General features: G+C 48.3%; 1 protein-coding gene across 6 annotated transcripts in view; it reads left to right on the forward strand.

Moving 5' to 3' along the window:
• Positions 1-25018, forward strand: part of ANKS1A (ankyrin repeat and sterile alpha motif domain containing 1A) — a 216754-nt gene that overhangs the window by 175307 nt on the left and 16429 nt on the right. For all 6 annotated transcript variants that reach the window (XM_023512757.1, XM_023512758.1, XM_023512755.1 and 3 more), the window contains 2 exons: positions 3155-3221; positions 8448-8554. In XM_023512757.1, coding sequence (XP_023368525.1) covers positions 3155-3221; positions 8448-8554 — 174 coding nt within the window. The remainder of the gene's footprint in view (positions 1-3154; positions 3222-8447; positions 8555-25018) is intronic.

Below are 25018 nucleotides of genomic sequence, written 5' to 3' on the forward strand. Positions count from 1 at the left end.
AGATTGTTTTTTTAATTCAAGCCTGGATAGTTAAACTGCACCAAGTGTGTAGATCAGAATGATACCTGCTGTGTCTGAATAGTCTTCTTTGTCTAGACTGAAATGATCCTATTTCCTCCCTGCTGCTTCTGGGCCACAAGGGTGAGGCAAGGTGAGAAGAGCTCTGGCTCCTGCCCATTTCCACAGCCTCAGGTGGCTCTGCCTTGGTGCTGTCTTCTGGCCCTGAGCTTCCACCAAGGCAGGTTTCAATTGCTGAAGGAAGGAGTTCTGGGTTTCAAGCTGTCAGTGAACTGCTAAGTACCCTGAGCTTTCTGTGGACTAGAATCATCTCAGCTTGATTTAGCTGTGGCAGTTCATAGAAAAATAAAACGTATTTCCTAGTTTGGGTACAGTCATTCTGAGCTTGTTCATTAGCATCTCCCAGCTGGTCTGCAATCTGGAGCACCTCCCATACCCACCCATGGAAACCTGGGCCTCTGCTGGCCCATTGTAGTTGACAGGAGGGTGAGTCCTGGGGCAGGCAAGCCAGAAGGAGGGGAGCAGAAAAGCTGCAGGGGTGTCTGTACTCTGTGATTTCAAAAGGCCCTTTGGCAAAATTTCACAAATTGTACAGCCAGGGATGTTGACTGGACTGACCAACTGGAGCTTTGAGTGTTAAGTGATATGATGATAGCAAAATATGTAATGTAGATGCCTTGACTTTATTTCAAAGGACACCTTATCACCTCTCCATTTTAGCCCTTTCCATCCATGGAACTCTGCATGGCCTTGAAGAACAGCTTTTTCATTATTAGCCTTAAATAAGTAGAAACTACACTTTCTTTCATTCATTTATTCATTCAGTAGGCTGCATCTTCAGGGTATAATACAGAACAAAGCTGGCAAAATATCTTTATTGTCATGAGCCAGGTATAGGAGGTGGAATAGTGAATAAAATAAGGTAGATTACAGCCCTCTTCATGCTTGCAGTGATGATTCTCCCACTACATGTGAATGGAGTAGATCTAGAAGATTACATGAAAAATGGTTACACTGGTTGCCTCCAGAGAAAGGAACTAGACAACTGGGAAACAGACAAGGAAGAATAAATAACCTTTGTATCTTTTGAATTTTGAATCATTTGGATGTATTACTTTTCAAAAATAAATGTATTTATTAAATGATTAATATGTATTTATTTATTAAATGTATTTCAAAAAACTTTTTAAATCTTTAAAACTAGGTTGGTTTTTTCTTGGTTTTTTTGTTTTGGGGTTTTTTTTTTTTGAGACAGGAGACTCAAGCTGTCCCCCTGGGTAGAGTGCTATGGCATCACAGCTCACAGCAACCTCCAACTCCTGGGCTCAAGAGAGTCTCCTGCCTCCGCCTCTCAAGTAGCTGGGACCACAGGCACCCACCACAACGCCCCGCTGTTTTTTGGTTGTAGCCGTCATTGTTGTTTGGCAGGCCCGGGCTGGATTCAAACCCGCCACCTTGGGTGTACGTGGCTGGCGTCTTAGCCAATTGAGCCACAGGCGCCGAGCCTAAAACTAGGTTTTACTAGGCTGGCATAGTCAAAGGATAGCAGAGGGACTCGCCTTTTTTTGAGCACCTACTGTAAGCTAGACCTTTGGCTAGATGCTTTATGTATGTGGTATCCTTTAATCCACTCTGTCCTATATAAGCATCTACCCATGCTTTGTTGTTGTTGTTGTTGTTGCAGTTTGGCCAGGGCTGGGTTCGAACCTGCACCCTCAATATATGGGGCCTGTGCCCTACCCACTGAGCCACAGGCATTGCCCCTACCCGTGTTTTTATATATTTAAAACAGAGGCTTTGGGAGGGCTGGGGTACTCACCCATCTGTCAGGGCCAAAGAAAGAGGCACGTGGTGGGGAGGGGGAAGCATTTCTTCTAGGCACTGCTCTGGTGCTGCCCACCCCTTGCTTCGATATCTGCCTCTGGGCAGCTGGGGCCACTGAATAGAAGCACACCCTCAGCTTGCCCTACAGTCCTTTCTGAGATGATAGGCAAGCAGGTGACAGCCTGAGCCACCAGTCATTTCTGTGGCTGGCAGAGGATGCCTCCCTGAGCCCCCCGCTGTAGGTAGAGAGATGGTGCTTGTTCTGTGCTCATCTGCTGGGTGTCAGATGTGCAGCTTGGTCTGCCAGCTGAAGGCTGGCTGGAAAATTGTTTTTCTGATTGTCAAACCTAGGTTCCTTACTTGCACTTAGAGGAAAAAGCATCCAAGCCCTGGTACAAAAGGTTCTCTTTTCTTTTTTTTGGAAAAAGTACAGTGAATGAGCTCATGATCACTGCAACCCAAAAAGGAAAAGGTGGCAGGGAACCTTGCCTGCCTCTGGCCAAGTTTCCTGGGGTGGGGGCTTGGATCTAGCCCAGAGTGAGTGACCAAAGCCAGGTGGCTGGGAGAGGCAGTCCATGCTGGAGACCTTTGGATGCTTGCAGACTAGCTCTCTCTGCTGTGGGCCAGAGGAAGGGCAAGTGTTTCTGCCCCTTCTTGTCCCCTGAATGCAGAACTCCTTTCAGGTCTGCTGGCCTCCAGGGAGCAAAATATCTTCAATCAGGGTCATGTGCCTACCTCTCCTTGGCTCCCAAGAGGTTCCTATGTGTGGGTGCCCTGTTTGTCTCAGCTCTAGAAATTGTCCTCACATTCAGAGCTGGTAATAATGCAGTGTCAGTATCTGTGGAATGCTTATGATTTTTCAGGTGCTCCTCTCGACATTCAGGGTATAATACAGGACAAAGCTGGCAAAATATCTTTATTGTCAGGAATTGGGATTCTGGTGTGACCAGTGAAATGGGCTAGGTTGCCTGCTTGCAAAACCCTTTCTCCAGTGTCTGCTAGATCTTGGAGAAACGGATCTTGGGGGTTAATGTAGATATGTCTCGAAAGAGGGGCTTTTTGGCATTTCTGGCTGCTAAGCCCAGACTGTCACCATCTCACTCTATAGAGCAATTCTTTAGCTGTCTGGGCCAAGGCCAGAGAAGGGCTTTTCTGGATCTGAACAGCAGGGCATTCTGATATCTTACAAGTTGGTGGTGGACTTGAGAATCTTCTGAAAGAGACCTGGAGGTCAGCCTCGGTGGCACTCATGATGAGCTGGCAACCCCCAAGCCTGACTGTCTCTCCTCTTTGTTCCTTTCTTCCATTTCAGATTGAGAAAATCATGAGTTCTATTGGAGAAGGGATTGACTTTTCTCAGGAACAGCAGAAGATCTCAGGTATTGTACCAAGCAGCCATTTTCCCCATGGGACACAGACCTTTGGCTCCTGTCTGGCTCAGCTCTTCATCTCACACAGGAGGCAAAAATTTGGAGTGAGGATAGCCTCAGATCGCTTCATGCTCTTATTGTTCAGAGCCTCCTAAATCTAGATAGAACTCCTTACAGTTATTTTTAGAGCCCTCACTCCTTTTCCATATTTTGGGGAAGGATACAAACTGAGTTTTAGGCTGCCTATTAGGAAACATTTTTTAAATGAACGATTGTCATTTATTCATTATTTCTATAAATGTAGGCTTTCTCAGGTTGGCTTAGATTGGAGTGCACCTCTGTGTTGGTCTTCTCAGCTTCCAAGATGGCTCTGGCATTAATTCTTCAGGAGAACATGGCTCTGGCAGTGGCAGAGCATTGGGTTAGAGTTATGGTCTCAAACTTATAAGCACATCTCCAGCCACCTGGAGGCTCCCCTTTCCTCTTTGTGTCTATTTCTTTGTTTCTCAGTCAAGTTAATCACTTGTCATTTTTACTCTGTGTCATTGCTACTTAGGTCATTCTGTTCATTTCTAAGCCCTAAGAATGAGGTCTGCCTTTATTTTCTTTGAAACGGGGAATGGGAAGCCATCTGAACTGTTTTCCCTGAGAATAAGATTGTACTGTGTTAAATTCTCAGGTGATGTTCTTAAGGGGCTTCCCAATCCCCTTCCCCAGGGTACTGAAGACACTCCTGGCATCCAGGCTAAAGGCAGCCCATGGCTTCTCTCCCCATAGATGAAAATGCCTCTGTTGTGCTGAAGGAGAGGAATTCCTTGCTCACTTGAGAAGCTCCATCCAGGATTGACCCATCAGCCCTGAGTGGAACCATCCTTCAGTGCCTCCATGGGCTTCTGTAGGCCTAGCAGGAAGTCCAATGGGTAGGCTCAAGTGCACACATTAGGGAGGAGAGGAGCTACTGAGACCAAGGACTTGGCGGGGAGGGCCTGGGCTCTCGAGCCTCCCAGCCCTTGGTTCAAATCCTGGCTCTAGATACATATATGTCTTGCAAGTTGTTTGACATATCTGACACCCCTCCCAACCCCAGTTACCATCCACAACCTGTGGATAATAGTACCAACCTGTGAATGAGTAATATGTTCAAATATTTGAGTTAAAGAAGTGCTCAGTAAGTAGTAGCTAAGCCCAGTTTTGCCCATGAAATCATTAGTCACATCAAGAAACCTAGAGCCACCTTCCCTCCCGCAGCCGTATTTCCCTGGGGTCTAGCAGAGTGGCCTGAGCTGGGTTTGGTCCATCCTTGTCAGTCTTGGGTTATATTATATTAGCATCTGCAGAGGTGGCTTATCTGGATCTGTTTCCAGGCAATTGCTTATGCTCATTGGAGCAATTTCACACTCTGTTGTAGTTCACAGGCTTTTCCAAAGGCCGGGTATTTTGGGGGGAATAGATGTTCAACTAAGATACTGTTACTATTTTCACAGCTGTGTTTGGGGACAGTCAAAGATGGCATCAATGGTAGTTAGTACAGTTGAGGCCACTTTCTGCTATCCTATTCCCCTCTGTCCATAGAGCAGGAGCCAAAATCACTTGTATATACTTGAGAACTTTGAGTCAGAGCAGGCCATTCCATCTTGGATTTGATATATCAAGGCATGTGGCAGCACCTTGGGAGGAGCCCTTCCTCTTGAAGGTGTTAACACTGAGCTCGTTCCTTGCCATTGTGGTCCCACCCACCAGTTCTTGCCCACCCCTGAGCCTACATAAGTGTCAAGAAGCATTCTGTCTATACCCTTGGGTTTCTGGGTCTCAATATACAGTCTTGTTTTAGTATTCATTTTTTTAACCATCCTTTATGCCTCAGCTTAGGAAAGTCAAAAGCAGACACATGCAGGTGGCTACCTAAATGGAATGTTCATCCACCCATGCTACAGAGCCCAGCCCATTCATTATGTCTGTACCACTGCCAGGCCACAATACATGAAGAGGGTAGGCTGCCCATGAATCTGATGGGTCAGAGGGAGTTATCCCTAGAACTTCAGCGAACACCATCTTCAGCTCAGACCAAAACAGAATCACAATATATTTTGACTGATCAAAATCAGAGTTCAAAATGTCCTTGGAATTGGAAATTGAGGAGCATAGACCTAGGCTCTAGGATTGGCAACCTGGATAAAGGAAGAGTAGGTCCTCTAGCAGCAGTCCTGCACTGAGCTGAACTTGACACTGCTCAGTGTGACTGGTTTTTCAGAGGATCCCCACCAAAAGGCTAGATCACAGTATTGGAGTCTCAGTCCTATTGGGGGCCATGGGCCTTTGGGTCACCAGCCCTGGATCTAGCTACCTAAATCTCCTATGTGTTTTACAACTAACTTATCCTTCTGCCAATTCCCACTCTCAGGAGTCCAAGAGGGTAAGCATTCCCACTGGCCTAGTGACTCTGGCTTCTTTCAACAAAGGCATGCTCTGTCAAGCAGGAGAGAGCTTGCTTGGCTTTTTTTTTTTGCTAAAGGCAGCTTATTTTAGGTGTTGAGTAGCTGTTAAATGCAGGCTCCTTCAGAGGTTTGACCTCCCTGTACACAGAGCCCTCTCTGCCAATGCCCATCTGTATGCAGCCTGGTGGGGTACAGGGATCTCTGAGCATATTTAGAGGGTGACATTTATTTTCTGGATGTTGGTCTCTGTGCACACATTACCTTTTTAGTCCCTCTGCAGCTGTACTTGGGATTTTGTCCTATCTTCCTCTGTCCTTGGCTGTTCCTCCTCCAGATGCCAGCTCTGAGCATGACGCTTTCCTTCTAAGCACTAACAGGCCCAAAGAGAGATCTGTCCCAGGTCTTTGGTATGCCCATCTAAGGAGCATCAAGGGGAGCAGCCTTATTTCATCCCTGTTTTTGTGATGAGAAGCATGATTATTCCTGAATTGGGGGTAGGGGGTGGGGTATCACTTACCTGCAGGCCATACCCTCTCTCCCTTCTCCTGGCTGTCCTAGAAACCATCAACCAAAGCTATAGGAGTGATCTCTCCCTGCTCTTCCTGAGAAGCTGTTTCCAGCCCCTTGTGCTGGAGGTAAAGTTCCACATCTCTACCTTTCATGTGCATTTGTGTCGGCCAACATCAGATATTGGGAAATCTGTCATGTTGCTCTGATGCTAGAGCTGCTGTCTCCTTCTCCCTCAGCAGCAGCAGCAGCTTCTGCTCCAATGTGATGTCCGATCCCTGATGTATTTTCCTGAGCTTGGAAGAAGGGAGGGTGAGGAGGGAGGGAGGAAGGGGAGGGCCAGACATTATGGGAGTGAGCAAGGACTGTGGAGCCGGCAGCAGGCAGCAAGGAGCCCAGGAGCCTTAGACAAAGCATTCTGCTGCAGCTCTGTGAGGGCACAGATCCACCGGCAGCAGGGACGATCACAGCTGCCCAGCTGGCGATTACAAACAGGAATGAATCAGCAACTGGGGACATTTGACTTCATGGGCACACAGAAGCCTGCCGTTTAGGTTCCTGGAGCAGACTTCCCTATTCAAGGGCAGGGGAGCTCTATGTACCCCCCAGACTCGGCATCTTGGAGTACAGCTGCAGCCTGCGTCCGGAAGGCCATGCAGGTCCCTGACCACCATCTATGCTGCAGAGGACAGGGGTGGAAGCTGGCACAGTTGGTTACCAGGGTCTTTTAAATAAACAAGCAAGTTGGCATTGTCCTGCCCCAAGGAGCAAAATGTGCCTGGGGACAGCAGAATGACTTTCACCGTGTCAAGAGTTCATTGGAGGTGATGTTTTTATTGTTGGTTTTCTTTTTCTTCCCTTGCACCTCTCTTTTCTCCTTTTCTGGTTCCCCCCTGCCTTTTTTTTTCCTGTTCTTGCTCATGAGAACTGGATGAGTAGATGGGATTTAAGGCCTTCAGCTTTACAACATCAAGGTCTGCCACAAAAAGCTGAACTTTGGTCCTCCCTGCACCGTCACAATTCTTGTCCTGACCAAGGAGCATAGCAAATAAATGTCCTCCTTTCCCACGAATCCTTAGAGAACATTGAGATCTGGAGACCCTAGGAAGACTGTTGCTGTCTTTATCGCTCAGCCAAGAGGAAACACCTCTAAACGTGAACTGACTTAAGTTGCCACAGCTCAGCTAACAGAAGACCATTTCCTTTTTCTCTCTTGTTATCTGGTTGGATTTTGTCTTCTTTAGCCAATAACTGAATTTGCCTGCCTGCTTTCCACCAGAGCAGGCACGCAAGTCATGGGAGCAGCCACTATTAGAAGGGGAACATGAATGTCCAGCCTGTGAGAAGCAGCCCACCCCAGGAAGGCAGTACTTCAGACAGCATGCTGGCCCAGGAGACGCCCTGCTCGCCAGCTGCCGGAGTCTAGCTGTGGACCGGGCTCCTGGCCCACTGGCCACGCAGTCTGGCGGAATGCAATATTGCTGTCCCAGCGGAACTACACCTGAGGCTGACTCCCGAGCTCTGGCCCATGCTCCCCACTTCATCCCTTGCTGCCTTGAGCCTCTGAGCACAAAGGGCCCGTGGCCATGGTTTGCTTATTCCGGGACTGCTGGGGGAAAACAAGTAAAAGTCCCTTTTCTCCCCCTGCCGTGTTCTGTGCTGCTTGTGTTGCATGTGCTGGGTCCCTGTGAACAGCCACCGCTTCTTCCCTCCTGGAATCCTTGGTGTGTGCCTGTGCCCCTCCGCTGCATGGAGATGTGTGCCCTCTCCTGACCAGTGTGTGCTGCGCAAGGTCTCAGAGCTGCCCCTGGCCACAGCCCTGCAGGGGCTCCAGAAGTTGCATGGATGAGAGGAGCAGCGGGACTTGCAGGCTCTTAGGCACCCCCCCGGCCCCCTTTAGCGCCTGTGGGAACAGACTTTCTGAAATACCTCAGTGTGAACACTGATGAGGAGTTGACCCAGAGACTGTTGGGGTTTGGCTTCCCCTTGACCTGTGAGCAGAGATCGTGCATGTGCCACCGTGGCCCTGGAACAGCTCAGACCAAGGGGGTGTGATTGGGCGACAGCCACCCGAGACTGGGCCGTGTGGGGGCAGCACCAGGCAGTCCTGCCCTTGGCCTGTACACAGAAGAGGAGCTGCGTGTCTGCTGCTCTCTGGTCTCTTGTATATAGTTTGGCTGCTTTATGGTAATGACTATGATGTGGCAATGCCATCTGTCTTCTTCTGAGTGCCGCTGCTACCGCCTTAATGGTTTTTCCCTTTTCAAGCGTCTGCCGATTCCTCTCTCATCAGGTTCGCGGACACTGGAGCAGAGTGTTGGGGAGTGGCTGGAGTCGATTGGGCTACAGCAATATGAGAGCAAGTTGCTTCTGAATGGCTTTGATGATGTCCACTTCCTGGTAAGTGCCCACTGCTCAGCACTGCTCAGCGGACATGTGCCTCCCTGGCTCCCTCTCGCCCTGCTAGAGTTTGCAACAGTATATAGACTCATATCCCAGAGAAGAGCCAACTGAGGTCACTCAGATACTGGGAAGTCAGTTATGTGTCATGTGCCTTCTTTCCAAGCTCTGCCTTTCTCTCTCTTTGCCCCAGAAACAGTTCCAGAAGGAGAGCTCTGTGCAGATCTGCATCCTGGGAAGAAGGGCCCTTGAGTCAGACCTTTGCCCCCCCACCCCAGTCTCACTCTCAGGCTTCAGACCATGTGCTGTACAGTGAGCCATCAAGGACAGCTTATTCTAAGCCAGACACCAGGAGTTTTGGTGGCCAGGACACCAGGTTCCCTGCTGTGGTTCCATATCCCATTAAGTCCAGATGCCAAGAGTTTCCTTTATTTCCCAAAACTATACAATCAAGTCATTTTTCACTGAAGCAAGGAATCTTGTTTCTAGCACAAATGCCTTGTCCCTGCCTAGCCAAGGTCAAGTGCCTGGGGCTGAGACCAGAGCTACAGAGCATTTATATACTCACAGCCTCAGAGAAGGCCCAGAGAGGCTGAGTTGTTAGTTTAAAAGATTGGTTACTTTTCTTTTCTTTTCTTTTCTCTTTGTAGAGATGGAGATCTCACTATGTTGCTCAGGCAGGTCTCGAACTCCTAGCCTCAAGTAATTCTCCTATCTTGGCATCCCAAAACACTGGAGTTACTGGGATTATAGCAATGAGTCATCATGCCTGGTATTGCTTGCTTTTCTGTACTCTTTTAGAAAATGCCAGGAGTCCAAAAAAAGGAAAGGAAAAACAAAGATGTTCTTCTTGTGGCTCCCTATGGAGTAGGAACCCACCTAAGATCAGTGTTCCTTCTGTCATTTCAGAAAGTAACTCAGAACAGGGTACCTGTTGTCATCTCTTTCCTGGAAGCTTTTGCATCCATGTGGGCTGGGCTGTGGGTGGGGCACCCTTGGGACAGATACTTGACATCATGGTAAAACCCATGGTAGCTGGCACTTGGTAGTGCTCGCTGTGTGCTAGGCGCTGTTCTTAGTTGGTTATAGGAATTAGCCCGTTGCATCTTCCTAGCAGCCCTGAAGTATGTGCTAATACCATCATCTCCCTTTTCCTGATGAAGGTGGCTAAGTGGCTTACTTGAGGTCACACTGCCAGTAATTGGCAGGGTGGAAATGTGCTTTGGATCTAGGGTCATGCTCTAACCACAATGCTACACAGCCTCTGTCTCCTGTGGGGGTACTGGGAGCAAATGACACCACCTGTGTGCTTTACCTCACCTTCTTGCATGAAAGTGTTGTTTGTGTTAACTTATCAAGCCCTGCCTGCCCCTGCTCCTCCTCATGTCCTGAAGGCCTATTTCCTGCTCTTCTAGTCCCCTGAATGTGGTCCTGAATGGATGCTGAGTCACCCTTTTCTCTGAAGTGGGTCTCTCTAACCTGTCCCATTTTTCTCTGCTGTGTTAGTTGAGGGCAGTGTTCAGTGTGGACACAGAGCTCCCACTGCCTGCTCTCTATTCTCCAGTGGGGGGCTCTGTTGGTTTCCCACTGACAGTTGTGTTTAGTGTCTTCCAGATAGCAGCCTGCCAAGAAAGCTGGCCTGAGTCTTGCAGGAGGGACACTGGGTAGGATAACCCAGCTCATCTAGGCCCATCTCCATCTGCAGGGCAGGCAGTGACCTATGCAACAATCCCTCTGCCAAATTGCCCTTAGGGCAGTTATTTTTCAGTTTTAAAAAATCGTAAGTTTTAAAATAATGATTCATTTTTCTTTCTTTTTAAAAGTTAAACTGAGTATATTTACAGTTCTTGTGACCTAACCTCTGACTCATCACTTTCCTTGGGGAAGGATGACAAACCCAGGATTTGGGGGTAGGGGGGCTCAGGCAGTGGGTGGGGATTCAAGTTGGCCTCTGGCTCTGAGGGTTCAGAGGCCTTCCCTGTCTTAGCTCACCCCTCCATCAGACTGGCCAACAGATAGGCAAGTGGGGGTGGTCTTGGACCACAGAATGTCCCCTCTCTATACTTTGATATTTTAGAGACTGAGCTCTTGACTTCTCACCCCTCCTTCTGCTGATACTGGAAAGGGTAAGGCTCTCACCCCTTGAATAACCCCAAGTCTCCCCAGCACTGTTGCACTGCCTCTACCTAGGCTCCAAGACCAAAGCGCAGCTGGGTGAGCATTTGGGGAAATGTGGCCATGGGCCAGAAATCCACCCGCAGCACAAGGTGTCTGGTAGAATGTGTCTGTTTCTGCACTCAAAGAACCTTCTTCATCAAGGGAGGCCAGCAACTCTGTCCTTACAGGGCCTTTTTCTGTTCTGGTGGATGGCCCGCTGAGGGCACCTCAGTTGAGCTTGTCAGTTCAGATACCCTGAGTGGCCTGAACAGCCCTGCAGAGCATCTTGGGTAACACACATGAATGGCCAGATGTGCTATAAATCTAATTAGTTTCTAACAACCAGAAAAAAAGAAGAAAACACAGGAAGAGGGAGCGTTTTCATTAGTAAAACACTCCATTGTTGCATAAAGTATAATTTATATCACGTTAGCGGCAGTGTATCCCCATGTGGTTTGGTTTTCAAAAGGCTACAAATGTTTCTTTTGGTTCTGAAATGCCCTGGAGAGTCTTCTACAAGATATACAAGCAGTTCCCAGGAAGCCAGGCTTGAGATGTTCTAGGAACATCTGGAAAGTGAGGCTGTTTCACAGACAAGGTGCTGTAGTGAGATTTCCACAAGCTCCTGTGAGATGTTGGCGAGGAGTGCAGGGAGTTTGCGAGTGCCACACAGCTCGCTCAGGGTAGAAGGGACTTTAACATAATCTTGTCTAATCATCCTTTCTGCCTGATATTTTTTAAGTGACAAGAGATTCACTACACTCCTTTCATTCTTTGCATTGCTCTCGTTGATGTCAGACTTGCGTGCCTTCTTTTCTTTTTCTTAATTTCAAAATATTGAGGGGATGCAGATGTTTTTAGTTACCTGGATCATTTTTGTAATGCTTAAGTCATGGCTATAGGTGTGCCCATCTCCCAAATAGTGTTCCTTTTACCCATAGGTAGGTTTTTGCCTCTCCCCTCCATACCTTCCCTTTAAGCATTCTTTATGTTGGATCCAAATCTGTTTCTCTGTGGTTTCTAGCTTTTGATCCCTGGTTTACCTTTTGGGGCCACACAGAACATATTTAAGCCCTTCTGAAAGTTGAAGGCCTCCAGGATCCTGCCTTGTTGAGACTCTACATCCTCTTCCTCTCAGCTCTTCCTCCTCTGAGGTTATGACTGAGCTCGACAAGCCAGGATTGCAAGATAAACTTTATCCATACTCTCTTGTCTATAGGCAGAAAGGGCCTTTAATTTGGAGGGGCCAGGGCAGCAGGGCTGCCAGATGCTCCCTGACAGGACTGATACAAGACCCAAGGAGGGGAGGTTTAGCGGGTGGAGACAGACAAGAGAATGTGGCTCACACATCTACTGCCCAGCCCATCCATGCTGGCTCCTTTGTCCATAGGAAATGGGCTGTCTTAGGAGAAGGGAAGAAATGCATTTAATCAACATTGAAGGAAGGTAATTAGTGATTGGCAAATGTGTAGCTCCAAGTATGCTAGTGTAGGCCTTGGTATCTGAAGACCCTGCTTGACCTTCCTTCCTTACAGAAGTGTTAATTGAATAAATGGTAATGGTCCTGATGCTGGAGCATTATGGCAAATGTTAAAAAACTTGTTTTGCCTAGCTAGGCATGGTAGTCCATGCCTAAAATCCTAGCACTTTGGGAGACCAAGGCAGAAGGATTCCTTGGGGTCAGGAGTTCAAGACCAGCCTAGGCAACATAGTGAGACACTATCTCTGCAAAACATTTTAATAGTTGGCATGGTGATGTGTACTTGTAGTCCTAGCTACTTGAGAGGCCAAGATGAGAGTATCCCCCAAGCCCAGGAATTCAAGGCTGCAGTGAGCTTTGATTACACCACTGCACTCCAGCTGGGCATCAGATAGGATCTTGTCTCTAAAAATACATGCATGTATGTTTTGTTTGTTTAGAGATGGGGTCTCAGTATGTGGGCCAGGCTGGTATCAAACTCCTGGTCTCAAGCAATCCTCCCACCTTCTGCCTCCTAAGTAGCTGAAATTATAGACTTGAGTCTCTGTGCCTGGCAAAAGAACACATTTTTAAGGAATTTCTGACATGGGGAAATGCTTGCCTTGTAGTGTAAAGTGAAGAAAAGCAAGACACAAAAATCCACGCAATATGATATGATGTAGAGAAGGTGTAAGCGAGTTGCCAAAATGTTTTCAGTGTTATCTCGGGAAAACTCTAAGTGCTTTCATTTTACTTTTTGGAGTGTAATAGATTTTCTCCATTTCCTACTGTGAATGGTTATGAATCAGAAAAGCAAATAATGTAAATGTTTTAGGGAACTTTATGGTCCAACTGGGAAAACAAAGCAAATAAAGCAATAAAAACAACAGACCACCCAAGTGCCAAGCGCACCCTGAGCAGAGGGGAGGCAGCCTGAGTTTACCAGGGGCACCCTGTGTGTTACGCCCTGGCGGCAGAGTTCTAAGGTGCTGCCTAAGTGGCACAGCTAAGACCCTAGCCCCAATTCATCCAACTTTGAGCCTCTGGCTTCTGTTCTCTGTCCTAGGGGGTTCATAGAGGCAGTGGGACTTGGAAAGATCACCAGGAGAGGAAAGGCCAGGGGAGAGAGGCTGGAGCGCTCTATCGACAGTGAGGAGGCCACTGGACGCTAGTGAAGGCAGGGCCCAGGTGAGGCAGAGAAGTGGGCTGGGCCTGACTCCAGTGCCTTGAAAGCCACTTGTGGGGGAGTACTGAGTGTGTGTGTTGGGAGGGTCTGGTTTGTGCCTGCACCAGGCAGAAAGCCCCTCAAATCAAGGCATGGTTTAGGGTGTGGTTAAGAGCCAGCGTGTGGCAGGCAGGCATAACTTGGGGATGTATAAGTGAAAAATGGACATGAGTCTACCAGTAGTCCTGGGGTAGGTCAGACACAGACTGTGTCCGCAGGGCCCTTGCCACTTACTGCCAGAGTCCAGGAAGCCACCTGCTCCTCCTGTCAATTTCTTTCTCTGTAGGCTCCTGCCACATGACAAACAGGCCCCACAGTTATCCTGTCTGTTTCTGAGACTGTGCCAGCTTATTCCCATGTGTTGGAGAGAGATGACAGGTGAAGAGGGGTTAGCACAGTTGGGGCTGAAAGGCATAAGCTGGGTCCAGGAGGTCCTTCTTTAATTTGCCTTTATGAAACATTCATAGGTCCCAAATCCCCTGAGCTTCCCTCTCCCCCATGTTTGCTCCTCACTCTCCAGCCCCCAGGCTAGCTTCCCACAAACAGTGGGGTTGACCTTGCTTTCCTCCCTTGTCCCATCCTGCCTATTCATCCCCTTGTTAGTTGTGTCTCCTTTTGTCTTCTGTCCCAAGCCCAAGGAGCCACTACCAACCTGAGCAAGGTGCTCCCCAGTGCCACTGTCAGATTGGTCGGTGCCAAGACATCCTCTCCATCAGCCTTAGCCCATCCATCTCTCTACAGCACTTCATGACCTGACTGCTGTGTTGGGATTGCCTGTGCCCAGTTGAAAGAAGGGCTGATGTAGAAGATCCATGGAGCTAAGGCTTAGGAAGGCAGACTCATAGACAAGTGGGTCCTGCCTCCTGGACTAGCTAAATTCTGAGGTTGCTTAAGAACTTAACTCCTGGCTTGGCGCCTGTGGCTCAAGCAGCTAAGGCGCTAGCCACATACACCTGAGCTGGTGGGTTCAAATCCAACCCGGGCCGCCAAACAACAATGATGGCTGCAACCAAAAAATAGCTGGGCATTGTGGTGGGTGCCTGTAGTCCCAGAGATTTGAGAGGTGGAGGCAGGAGAATCGCTTGAGCCCAGGAGTTGGAGGTTGCTGTGAGCTGTAATGCCACAGCACTCCACCCAGGGGGACAGCTTGAGGCTCTGTCTCAAAAAAAAAAAAAAAAAAAGAACTTAACTCCTCCATATCCTAGTAGTTGATGCTACCCCAGTGCTCTGCCTGTGTCTGCCAGGTCCTCCCTTGGTCTTGGGGACCTGGTTCAGGGCAGCACTTTTACCTTGAAACAAGGGGTGCAGGTTCACTTTGAGCCCTTTCCCAGCCAGTTTGAGCATTCAGGGTGACAGCAGCTGGAATAATTCAGGAGCCCAGCTCTGACTGCCCCAGGTACTGCTCTGGGCTCCTCCAGTCCCTTTTATAGTAGACGGAAATTTAAGATCTTTTTTGAATGCCAGTTTCATGTCTGCTAATTTGACCAACTGTACATTAAGATGGAATTGGACTCAAACAGATCCTGTTCTGTCACTTTTATTGCTGACATCTCGGTGTGAGTGGCAGCAGAGATGTCTTCCCTGGCATCATAGAATATCCATGTAGTCACTTAACCATACCTCTCCTCATGTACAGAATGTGCAGACCGTGAGGCCCAGGGGAGGGCAGTGGGGCCTGTGTCCCTGTCAAGCCATAGACCTCCTAACATATCAAATGTCACTTATAGCTTCACAGGCTACCCTGATGCCCCTGGACTCCTGAGGTCCATGGAAGCAAATTCAGGGCCCTTGGATATAGTAATTCTACCACCACTCCACCCCCCATGCTGCTTCTCAAACAGACTGGAGCTAGGACTGGATCCTGGGTCCCCTGGGCCTATTATTGTGATACTAGGGCCTCCCTCCCAGGAAGGTGCTGTGTCAGGCTCAGCATGTCCCCATGAGGTCAGAGCCTGGTGTTGAGGCTAGCCAGGCTGAGTGACCATGGGTTGGGCAGACTATTCCGTCTCCCCACTCAGTGTTGAGACCATTATACAAAAGGCCGGGAAAGGTGCTAGCAAGTAGTCAGAGCCAGGTTAACTCTGCACTGGCTACAGGGCTCACTGATGCCCTTGGCCTGTGCAGTTACCATGCATCCAGCCCATGGTAGCACACTGTCTGTGAAGCTTGGAGTAGAGGTCACAGTTAAGTAATCTGGATAGGGAAAGCTCAAGAGCGAGCTTAGGCTTCTACTTAGTAGCAAAGGGAACTGGACCTGGGGGCATAAGCTCCAAAGGAGACACATTTTTATGGGGGCGACACATAATGCCAGAGATGGAAGCCAATCATTCCTGTGTGTGTAAAAGGAAAGGTACTTCTTCCTCTGAACAGAGCTGGCAAGCACAGCCCTTCTCTGCAGGAAGCAGAGGTTGGCTTTGTTTGTGCTTTTGGTCCTCAGATCCATTAGGTAATGCAGCTCTGTGTGGCCTTGGGACCAAGCTGGGCTGACTTGGGCTCAGCAAACCTATACTGCTGATTTGGGGATGACTGTGGCACCTTCACCTCAGCCTCAAAGAAGGTATTTCAGGATAGGCAGGAGATGAATGGGAAGGCTGCCATGTCTGCCCACAGAGAGAATGGGACGCCAAGGCCCTGCTTGGGAGAACAGGCCAGAAAGGTGGCAATTCCATGAAGCTGGGAAGTTTCCCAAACTTTGTGCTGTTGTTCCCCTCCTTGAGAGCCTTTCTCATGGCATGACAGGTGGAAAGGGCCTCTAAAGTCACCTGTAGAGGTGTCAGGAACTAGGAACAGGTTATTAACTATGGAATAAAAGTATTCTTTTACTTCTTCCTGATAGCTATCACCACTAAGTAGGTTTTCTGTCTTGAGGTGAGGGCTGGGCTTGGGGCGGGGTGGTTAGGGACACAAGAATGCTGTGGGTCAGGATGAGTGCTTCTGGTGCCAGTCATGAGGTAAGGGAAGGGTACATATGGGGCCACTTTGAAAAATTCTGTCCCAGAGTCCCAGAGGAGACAGTGGTGGCAGATGAACACAAGAACATCATTCAGCACCCAATTCATGCAAGCAGATCAGTGCTTAGCACTGAGACATTCATTATTTAACCCTATGGGGCTGATGGTTTCATTCCTATTAGCTGGTCCTAACTTCCTAAGAACCTGGACAGCAAACCTGAAATTGGAACCCAGTTCTTATTCCTTTCTACCACGCTGCCATGTGTCATCACTGGCTCTAGGAAAGCCCTCGCCCCTGGGTGTGGGTGGGGGGTGAATGCAGGCAACTTGTAGGGGGCATGGCCTCTGTTTCCATTACTGTTAAGTTCTGGGGGTCACAGTATTGAGCCTCAGGGAGCCCTCCTGCCTCCTCTTTACCTTCTGTCTCTTCTGCCAGAGCTGTTCCTTGCTTTCCTTGGACCAGTCTCTGGGTTGAGAAGAAGAGGGCACTCCCCTCCTCTCTGTCCACCCAACAGGGCACATGTATGGCTATTACAACCCCAGCCTCCAAGACCTAGGATTTGGTCTGTGTTATTTTCTTTTTGTTTTGTTTGTTTTTGAGACAGTCTCATTTTGTCACCCCTGCTAGAGTTGCAGGTGCATCATCATAGCTCACAGAAACTTCAAGTTCCTGGGTTCAAGCAGTCCTTCTGTCTCAGACCCCTAGTAGCTGGGACTATAGGTGCCTGCCAGAACACCTGGCTAATTTTTCTAATTTTAGTAGAGACAAGGTCTTGCCTTTGCTCAGGCTGGTCTCAAACTCCTGAGCTTAAGTGATCCACCCACCTTGGCCTCCTAGAGTGCTAGAATTATAGACATGAGCCACCACACCTGGCCCATGGTCTGTGTTTAGTGGCCCACACTCCAGATGACCATGCCAAGCAGCACATTCTGGGGACTGCAAAACTGCCTACGGTGGTAGTTGGCAGCATTAGCAAAGACTGAGGGAAGCTCAGTGCCCAGGGGCAGGTTATATTATGGGAGAGAGTATGCAGTTGTTGCAGATATTCATAAAAGACAGTTTAACGTGGAGAAATATTTCCATGCAGCATATGAATATGTGGAAAAAGTAGGTTAAAAAAAGTATTCACACTGAAATCCCAATTTTGCTAAAAAAATTTTAAAATAAAAGTAGAAAAATCTACCAAAATGGTAGCTGTGATCCCAATCTTACTTTTTTTTTTTTTTTTTAAGATAGGGTCTCAGTCTGTCTCCAAGGTTGGAAGGTTGGAATGCAATGATACAATCATAGCCCCCTATAATCTTGAACTCCTGGGCTCAAGTGATCCTCCTGCCTCAGCCTCCCAAGTAGCAGGGACTACAGGCATATGCCACCGCAGCTGGCTAATTTAAAAAAAAAAAAATTTTTAGAGACAAGGTCTCACTGTGTTAGTCCAGGCTGTTCTGAAACGCTTATCCTCAGGTGATCCTTCTTCCTTGGGCTCCCAAAGTGCTGGATTACAGGTATGAGCCACCATACCTGGCCTCAATCTTACTTTTTTAAAAAAATCAATAAACTTAGAGGCCAGGTGTGGTGGCTCACACATATAATTCTAGCACTCTGGGAAACTGAGGCAGATGGATTGCTTGAGCTCAGTTTCAAGACCAACCTGAGCAAGAGCGAGACCCCATCTCTAAAAATAGCCAGGCATTGTAGCTAACACCTGTAGTCCCAGCTACTCTGGAAGTTGAGGCAAAGGAATCACTTGAACCCAACAGTTTGAGGTTGCTATGAGCTATGACGCCATGGCACTCTACCAAGGGCATCAAAGTGAGACTCTGTCTCCAAAAAAACTTTATTTTGTTTTCCAAAAAAATCTTTAAAAAAATTTTTTATGATAGCCATCTTTCCCCTGAATTAATCAATTTACAAGCTTCATTGATAATTTTCTTTGTGCTTTCTTTAGTTTCAGAATTTCTGCAGTAAACCTACATGCCTTTTGTTCTCAGAAAAACAGTTTAATATAAGGAATAGAGAGAGGCGAGGCTCAGTGGAAATCTACAACATTCTTGAAGGCAGAGATGGCATAAATGTCATGTTGAACCAGGCTATACCTGGGGAGAAGGGCAGGGCAGGACATACCCCTAGCATCTACCTTGGGTTTGTTCATGAGCTTTGGCAGCTCTAGCCAGACCCCACAAGTCAATCCAGCAAAGGGTATGACTCCTTCCCTTGCCCTCAGATCTTCTCTCATCCTCCCACTCTCCGTTGCCTTGATTGGAGAAATCAGCTCTTGTGGCCTTAATTTACATTTTCTTAGATATGCAGGTTGCAAGTCCCTGCCCCCTTCAGTGACCTTTCCCAAGGTGCCATCTCCTTGAGACCAAGAATGGAATGAGCAGGGCATGGGGGGAGGACTGTAGGGGGAAGCACCTCGTTTGTGGAGAGCCATAGCTCTGTCTTATTCTTTGTCCCCATCGAGAGAGTTCATCCTTTGCTTTTTGATGACTGATGGCAGGCGGGGGAAATGCCCAAAGGCAGCCCAGACGTGAAAGTTAGGTTGAAGGAGGTGGTGGGCTGAGTGTAAAGTCTGAAGCCAGAGTTCAGTCTGCTGCTTCCTAGCCATCAGAATCACTCTACCATTAGTACTTAGTGGCCTTGGTTTGGGTGAATGTCTGATGCTACTGTGGCCATTGAGGTTTTGACCATCGGCTAGTTTTAAAACTATCTTGAAAAAGTTTGTGATTTGGCTTTAAAGGGAAAATGCTGTGTTTCAAGACATTGTTATTCCTGAAGTGAGTTCATTAGAGTTTTGTTTTTTTTTGAGACAGAGCCTCAAGCTGTCACCCTGGCTAGAGTGCTGTGGCATACCTCACAGCAACCTCCAACTCCTGGGCTCAAGCGAGTCTCCTGCCTCCGCCTCCCAAGTAGCTGGGACCACAGATGCCCGCCACGACTGACTATTTTTTTTTTTGGTTGCAGCCATCATTGCTGTTTGGTGGGCCCGGGCTGGATTAGAACCCGCCGCCTTAGGTGTATGTGGCTGGTGCCTTAGCCATTTGAGCCACAGGCGCCGAGTTAATTAGAGTTTGTTCAACCTTTTGTTCAGTGTGATTTCACAGGTTAGAAGTGTGCACTTTGCATAGAGATAGATTCAGAAGCACATTGTTGGTATATATTAAGTTTGATTGTTGTTTTGTGACCATCACAACTACTAATGGAACCTGGAACAGTCTCTTGGCTCATACTAAGTAATGTCAGTCCTTCCACATCATGGCCTTTGGATTGCATCACAAGGCCCAACCCTTACTTCCCTGGCGCTCCTGGGTAGAGGGAAGCAGGTGGAAAGGAAATACCACCTCCCCAAGGAGACAGACATGTCAGCCCATAACAGACAGTATGCCATGATGTGTGCAGGCATAAAGATTCATCCAGAGTGCTTGCATGGAGAGGCAGTCCTGCCTGCCCTGGACTCCCCAGGGCACATAAGGACACATAAGGACATCTGACCTGTATTTGCTGCAGGGCTGGGTGGTTATGGTGGGAATTTGCCTTTACTTTAACAGGCTTTCTGGAAACAGGGTCCTGACATGTCCAAATCGTGGAGAGCTACTGACTATGGGAGTGCATGTCCAACTGAGGGAGCATTTGGTACCTTGTTGGTCACAGCCCCTCCCCAACAGAAACAAGTCTTTGCAGTGCAGGGGGTTATGAAAGCTGCCATACCATGTTTTCTCTCCCACCAACTTCTCTCTTAGAGATCTATGTGGCTTTTGACTGCTAAGAAGGACCTATGAGGGGTGAATGTAGGCGGATGGGCATTGATGAGACACTACTACCCTTGACTTTTTATATACAAGGTAGACATAAAGTACATGTGCAAACTATTTAAAATAGTTTAACATGGTAAATTACATGTGAACTTGATGTCCATTCTCTGTATGTGTATTTTTCTCTATACCTTGAGGGCAGTATTGCCTTGATGTTGTCTCCCCAGGCCAAGTGTCTCTGAGCCCTTGGCTTATTTATCAGTGAGTATAGATTCTTGAGGATGCCTGTAAGCAGGAGCTGACCAAGAACAAAGGCACAGCACCCCCTGACCTCTGCCCCTCTTGCCAGGGAGGGGACACTTGATTACTGACAATTAGGTCTTGGGGTTTTCCTCGGCTCTCCCAGGGCAATGACTTCATTAGTTAGCCAAAATCAGCTGTGGCATGTGGTACTCTTAAACATCTGTAGAGAGCTGAGTGTAGTGGCTCACATCTGTAATCCTATCACTTTGAGAGGCATAGGTGGGAGAAGTTTGAGGCTGCAGTGAGCTATGATTGTACCTTTGCACTCCAGCCTGGCCAACAGAGAGAGGCCCTTCCTCTTAAAAAAAAAAAAAAATCTATAGGCAATGGTAACACCTCCCCCAGTGCCTGGCAGCCTTGTCCTTCACTCTGGATTGCTCTCTTGCAAGGGCTGAGGGTGAGCATGTTGGAGTGTTTGTGGTTTCGGTCTTAACCACCCTGCCCACCTGTTGGGTTCTAGATTCCCAGCTGGTAGGGAGGAGGAGAAGGGTTGGCCAGCTACAGGAGAACCTGCCTGCCTTGACAGTTTGCTGGTGTTCAGGTCACCAGAGATCACCCCACATGTGGTGCCAGGGGTCCACTAAGCATCCCCTTGCAGAAGCCTTGACTTTCTTTAGGAGAGGCTGAAATATCCTGTGGTCATGGATCTCAGCGTAGGGTTGGGTAAGAGACCTTACCTCTCCCTGGCTGGGCTCGTCAGTAGCTACACATCCTTCCTTGCCCACCCCACCAGGTGCCACTCTGTGTAGTAGGAGGTGGCACAGCACAGGCAGTTGGTATGGGTTGGAGCTTCTGTAGATGACTGGTCCCCAGGTCTTGAATCAGCTTTCCTAACAACAGCCCCTTTGCCGGGGGTTGCTGAGCCTGTCGTGCCTACAAGTGAGCCAGGGACAATGCAAGCATTTCAGGGGAAGCTCAGATGGCTTCCTTCTGTTCTTCTCATTTGGACTAGAGAGGAGGCAGGCAGCTCTGTGAACTGAATCTAGCAGGGACAGGACTTTGTGAACCTAGGTTAAGTTCCTTCTCTTGCTGAGCCTCAGCTTCCTCATTACAAAGTAGGGCAGTTTCTCTTTACCTACAGCCCAGTGCTCCCCGGCCTGTACAGCCCCTGCCTGTACAGAGTCCCTGCCGGTCCACTCTGCACCCTCTGTGACTTTGCCGTCTTATCACCTCCTGTGACACACTCATGGCCTCTGCTGCCCTCTCAAGGTCAAGGCCAAGTGGTGGTGGAAGTAAAATATGGAGAGTGGTATGAATATAGTAGGAAGTTTTCTTTTCTCTCAGACAATTCAGAAAGACCAGAATTGTAAAGCTAGCAGTGTTGACTTCCGCTATTCAGCCTTTTCTTTTTTTAATTTTTTTTTTTTTAGACAGAGTTTCAATCTGTTGCCCCAGGCTAGAGTGCTATAGGGTCATAGCTCACAGCAACCTTAAACTGCTGTGCTCAAGTGATCCTGTTACCTCAGCCTCTTGAGTAGCTGGGACTACAGATGCCTAGCCCAAGGCCCAGCTGATTTTTCTATTTTTAGTAGAGATGGGGGTCTCGATCCTTTTCAGACTGGTCTCGAACTCCTGAGTTCACCATTCCACACGCCTCAGCCTCCCAGAGTGCTAGGATTACAGGCGTGAGCCACTGTGCCTGGCTTGATTCAGCCTTTTCTTTCTATCTTTCATGTCAGTGGTATCCTCCAATTACAAGTTTCCTTGGTCATTTAACAGATTTGCTAAGTGTGGACAGTGTTCTGCTGTGGCAGGTCTATGCAAACCTACCCACGAAGTTTGAGGAAGCTGAGAGGGTGAACATTTCCAGTTTCTTTTTTTTTTTTTTTGAGACGGAGCCTCAAGCTATCCCCCTGGGTAGAGTGCCATGGCATCACGCTCACAGCAACCTCCAACTCCTGGGCTCAAGCGAGTCTCCTGCCTCAGCCTCCCAAGTAGCTGGGACTACAGGCACCCGCCACAACGCCTGGCCATTTTTTGGTTGCAGCCATCATTGTTGCTTGGCGGGCCCGGGCTGGGGATTCGAACCCGCCGCTTTAGGTGTATGTGGCTGGCCCCCTAGCTGCTTGAGCCACAGGCGCCAAGCCAACATTTCCAGTTTCCTAGAAACATTTAGTGAGTGCTGATAAACAGGAGTGGCTGCAGGATGTTATTGTGGATCCCTGCATGCTTCTCCTGTACACCCACAGAGCTTACAAACCTCAGGGAGGGAATGTGCAGGGCAATTGGAGTGGTCCCCTAGAGAAAGGCAGGAGTGCCGAGTGAATCTGCCCAAGGCCAGGACTTACTGGGATGGGAGATAAAGCAGAAATCTAGAGACATTCCCTGAAGGGGTTAATCAGAAGTAAATATGGGGAAATAGCACCCAAGATGGAGTTGCTTTAGCCTTCACAGACAGTATGTGAGGCATTGCATGAGGTAAGCACCAGACAGGAGCCTCTGCCCTTGTGGAGCCTGTGGCCCTGATCATTGCCCTGCCCTGTCAGCTCAAGACCAAGCCCTGGGAGCAGCAAGCAGACCAGTGCCAAGGGAGACAGAGCCATGAGGCTGAGACTGGGCCAAAACAGCCTGGTGACCATCGGCAAGTAATATGGAACAGCTCTTTTGCCCTTTGGCTAAGACGAATCTGTATCCCTCCATCACTTCCAGCTATTACCCTTCTAGGCCTTTATCACTATTTGTTGAATGAAGACCTTACCTGAAGTTAAGCAAAATATTAACAAGTGAGATGCCTTTCAAGAAGCAGGTGATAATTTTCCTTCTAAAATCATGTGGTCAGGAAGGCTCTGAATATATTCAAAGGACTGAGCAAAAAGGAGTGTGCGTCCTGCAGTAGTTCCTTTACTTAACATCCTTTTAGCCTTTCTCTACATGTACAAACCAAGTCTTGCTATTTCCTTCTCCTCTGCTGGGGCCACAGTTCAAGTTATAGCCTGTGTTCCTGTGGGTAGAGTCCAGGGATAGGTGATGATAGGAAAGAGGTGTTCCAATGGTTGAGCCAATGGAAAGTAAAACTAGTTACAGCCACCACAGCAGACATTTCTCCTATGCGCCTAATGCTGAAGGATGCTAGTAAGGACCACATATGACTGTGCAGGCTGCTGGTCACGCAGAGTGGGTGCCCTAACCCTTGCTGAGCTCCTGTAGGCCAGACTGGCATCTCCCACATCATGACCCTGCCTCCATCATTGCAGGCCTTGACATTTTTTATTCCCTCACCTCTAAAATGATCAGTGATCTAGCTCCAGGGACCCACTCAGCTTACAAAGTGGATTCTGTACAGTTAAAAAAGAAACACTATCCCTCCCCCCAGAGGTAGAGAAGAGGAAGAGGGGAGGGGACTCCTATAGAAGGGTTATTTTTTCAGTACACTGAGTGATATCATTCTGCAGAGTTAGGGAAGCATCACCCACCCCCTCGGGAGAGGCTGTGCCCCACAGCAGTCCCTACACTTATTCTCTGGCAGGCTGCTGCCTGCACCTTCCACACTTTGCATTTGTCTTCTGCACACCTAGTAGGAAGAGCCTAGAACATGACTTTGGAGTTTGTCAGATGAGAGGTTAACAGTCCATTTACCACTTACTAGCTGAGTAACTTTAGATAGGTCAAGTTAGCTCTCTCAGCCTCAGTTTCTTTCTGTATACTCTACCTACACCTTTGGTAAGGAATGTAAAGCTGCCAGCATTGCGAGGTGATTAGGACCCAGCACTGCTGTCTTGCATCTTTCTTGTAAGACCAGGACAGGCCCTGTGTCACTTCCCCAACCAAGCCCAGCAGAGGGTGCCCAGGAATGCTTATTATGCCCAGAGCCCAGTGACCTTGAGACCCACTTCTTGCCACCCTCTTCTCATGAATTCTCAAAAGCAGGCAGGCGACTTGGCACCTGTAGCTCAGTGGTTAGGGCGCTGGCCACATATTCCTGGGGCTGGCAGATTCGAACCCGGCCCCGGCCTACTAAACAACAATGACAACTACACCAAAAAAAGGCAAGTGCTGTGGCAGGCACCTGTAGTCCCAGCTACTTGGGAGGCTGAGGCAAGAGAATCACTTAGCCCAAGAGTTTGAGGTTGCTGTGAGCTGAAACACCACAGCACTCTGCTAGGGTGACAAAGTGAGACTCTGTCTCAAAAAAGAAAAAAAAGCAGGCAGGCTGTGGCCAAGAACACAGGCTCAGGAGCCAGCCTCCAGGGTGCCATCGTGGCTCTGCCACTTCTATGTGAACTTTCTTCTCATTTGCAGAGTGGGGAGCAGTAGAAACATCTGTTGCATGGTTGTGAGGACTGAACAAGTTAGGACAGGGAAAGGCTTGAGCCCAGAACCTGAGTAAACAGTACTCACTGCTCTCTGTCCACCTCTGCTACCGGAAGCTCTCCCACCCCTTGTCCCCTCTTCTCAGGGACTAGACCCAAACCAGGCCAGACCTAAAGACTAAGTATATGTTATAGATTTCATTTAGAAGTATGAATTTTAGTATTTTTTAATGCTAAGAAAATCTCAATTATCTGAAATACTTGTTCAATGAACTACTTTACTTTATTATCTTTCTCATAATTAGGTCACTGAGAACTCAGAACAGGGCCTTGCATATAATGAGCTCTCAGTAAATGTTAATATGGTAG

The sequence above is a fragment of the Otolemur garnettii genome, unplaced genomic scaffold (genome assembly GCF_000181295.1).
Source record: "Otolemur garnettii isolate 467f Iridium unplaced genomic scaffold, OtoGar3 scaffold00031, whole genome shotgun sequence".
NCBI lineage: Eukaryota > Metazoa > Chordata > Mammalia > Primates > Galagidae > Otolemur > Otolemur garnettii.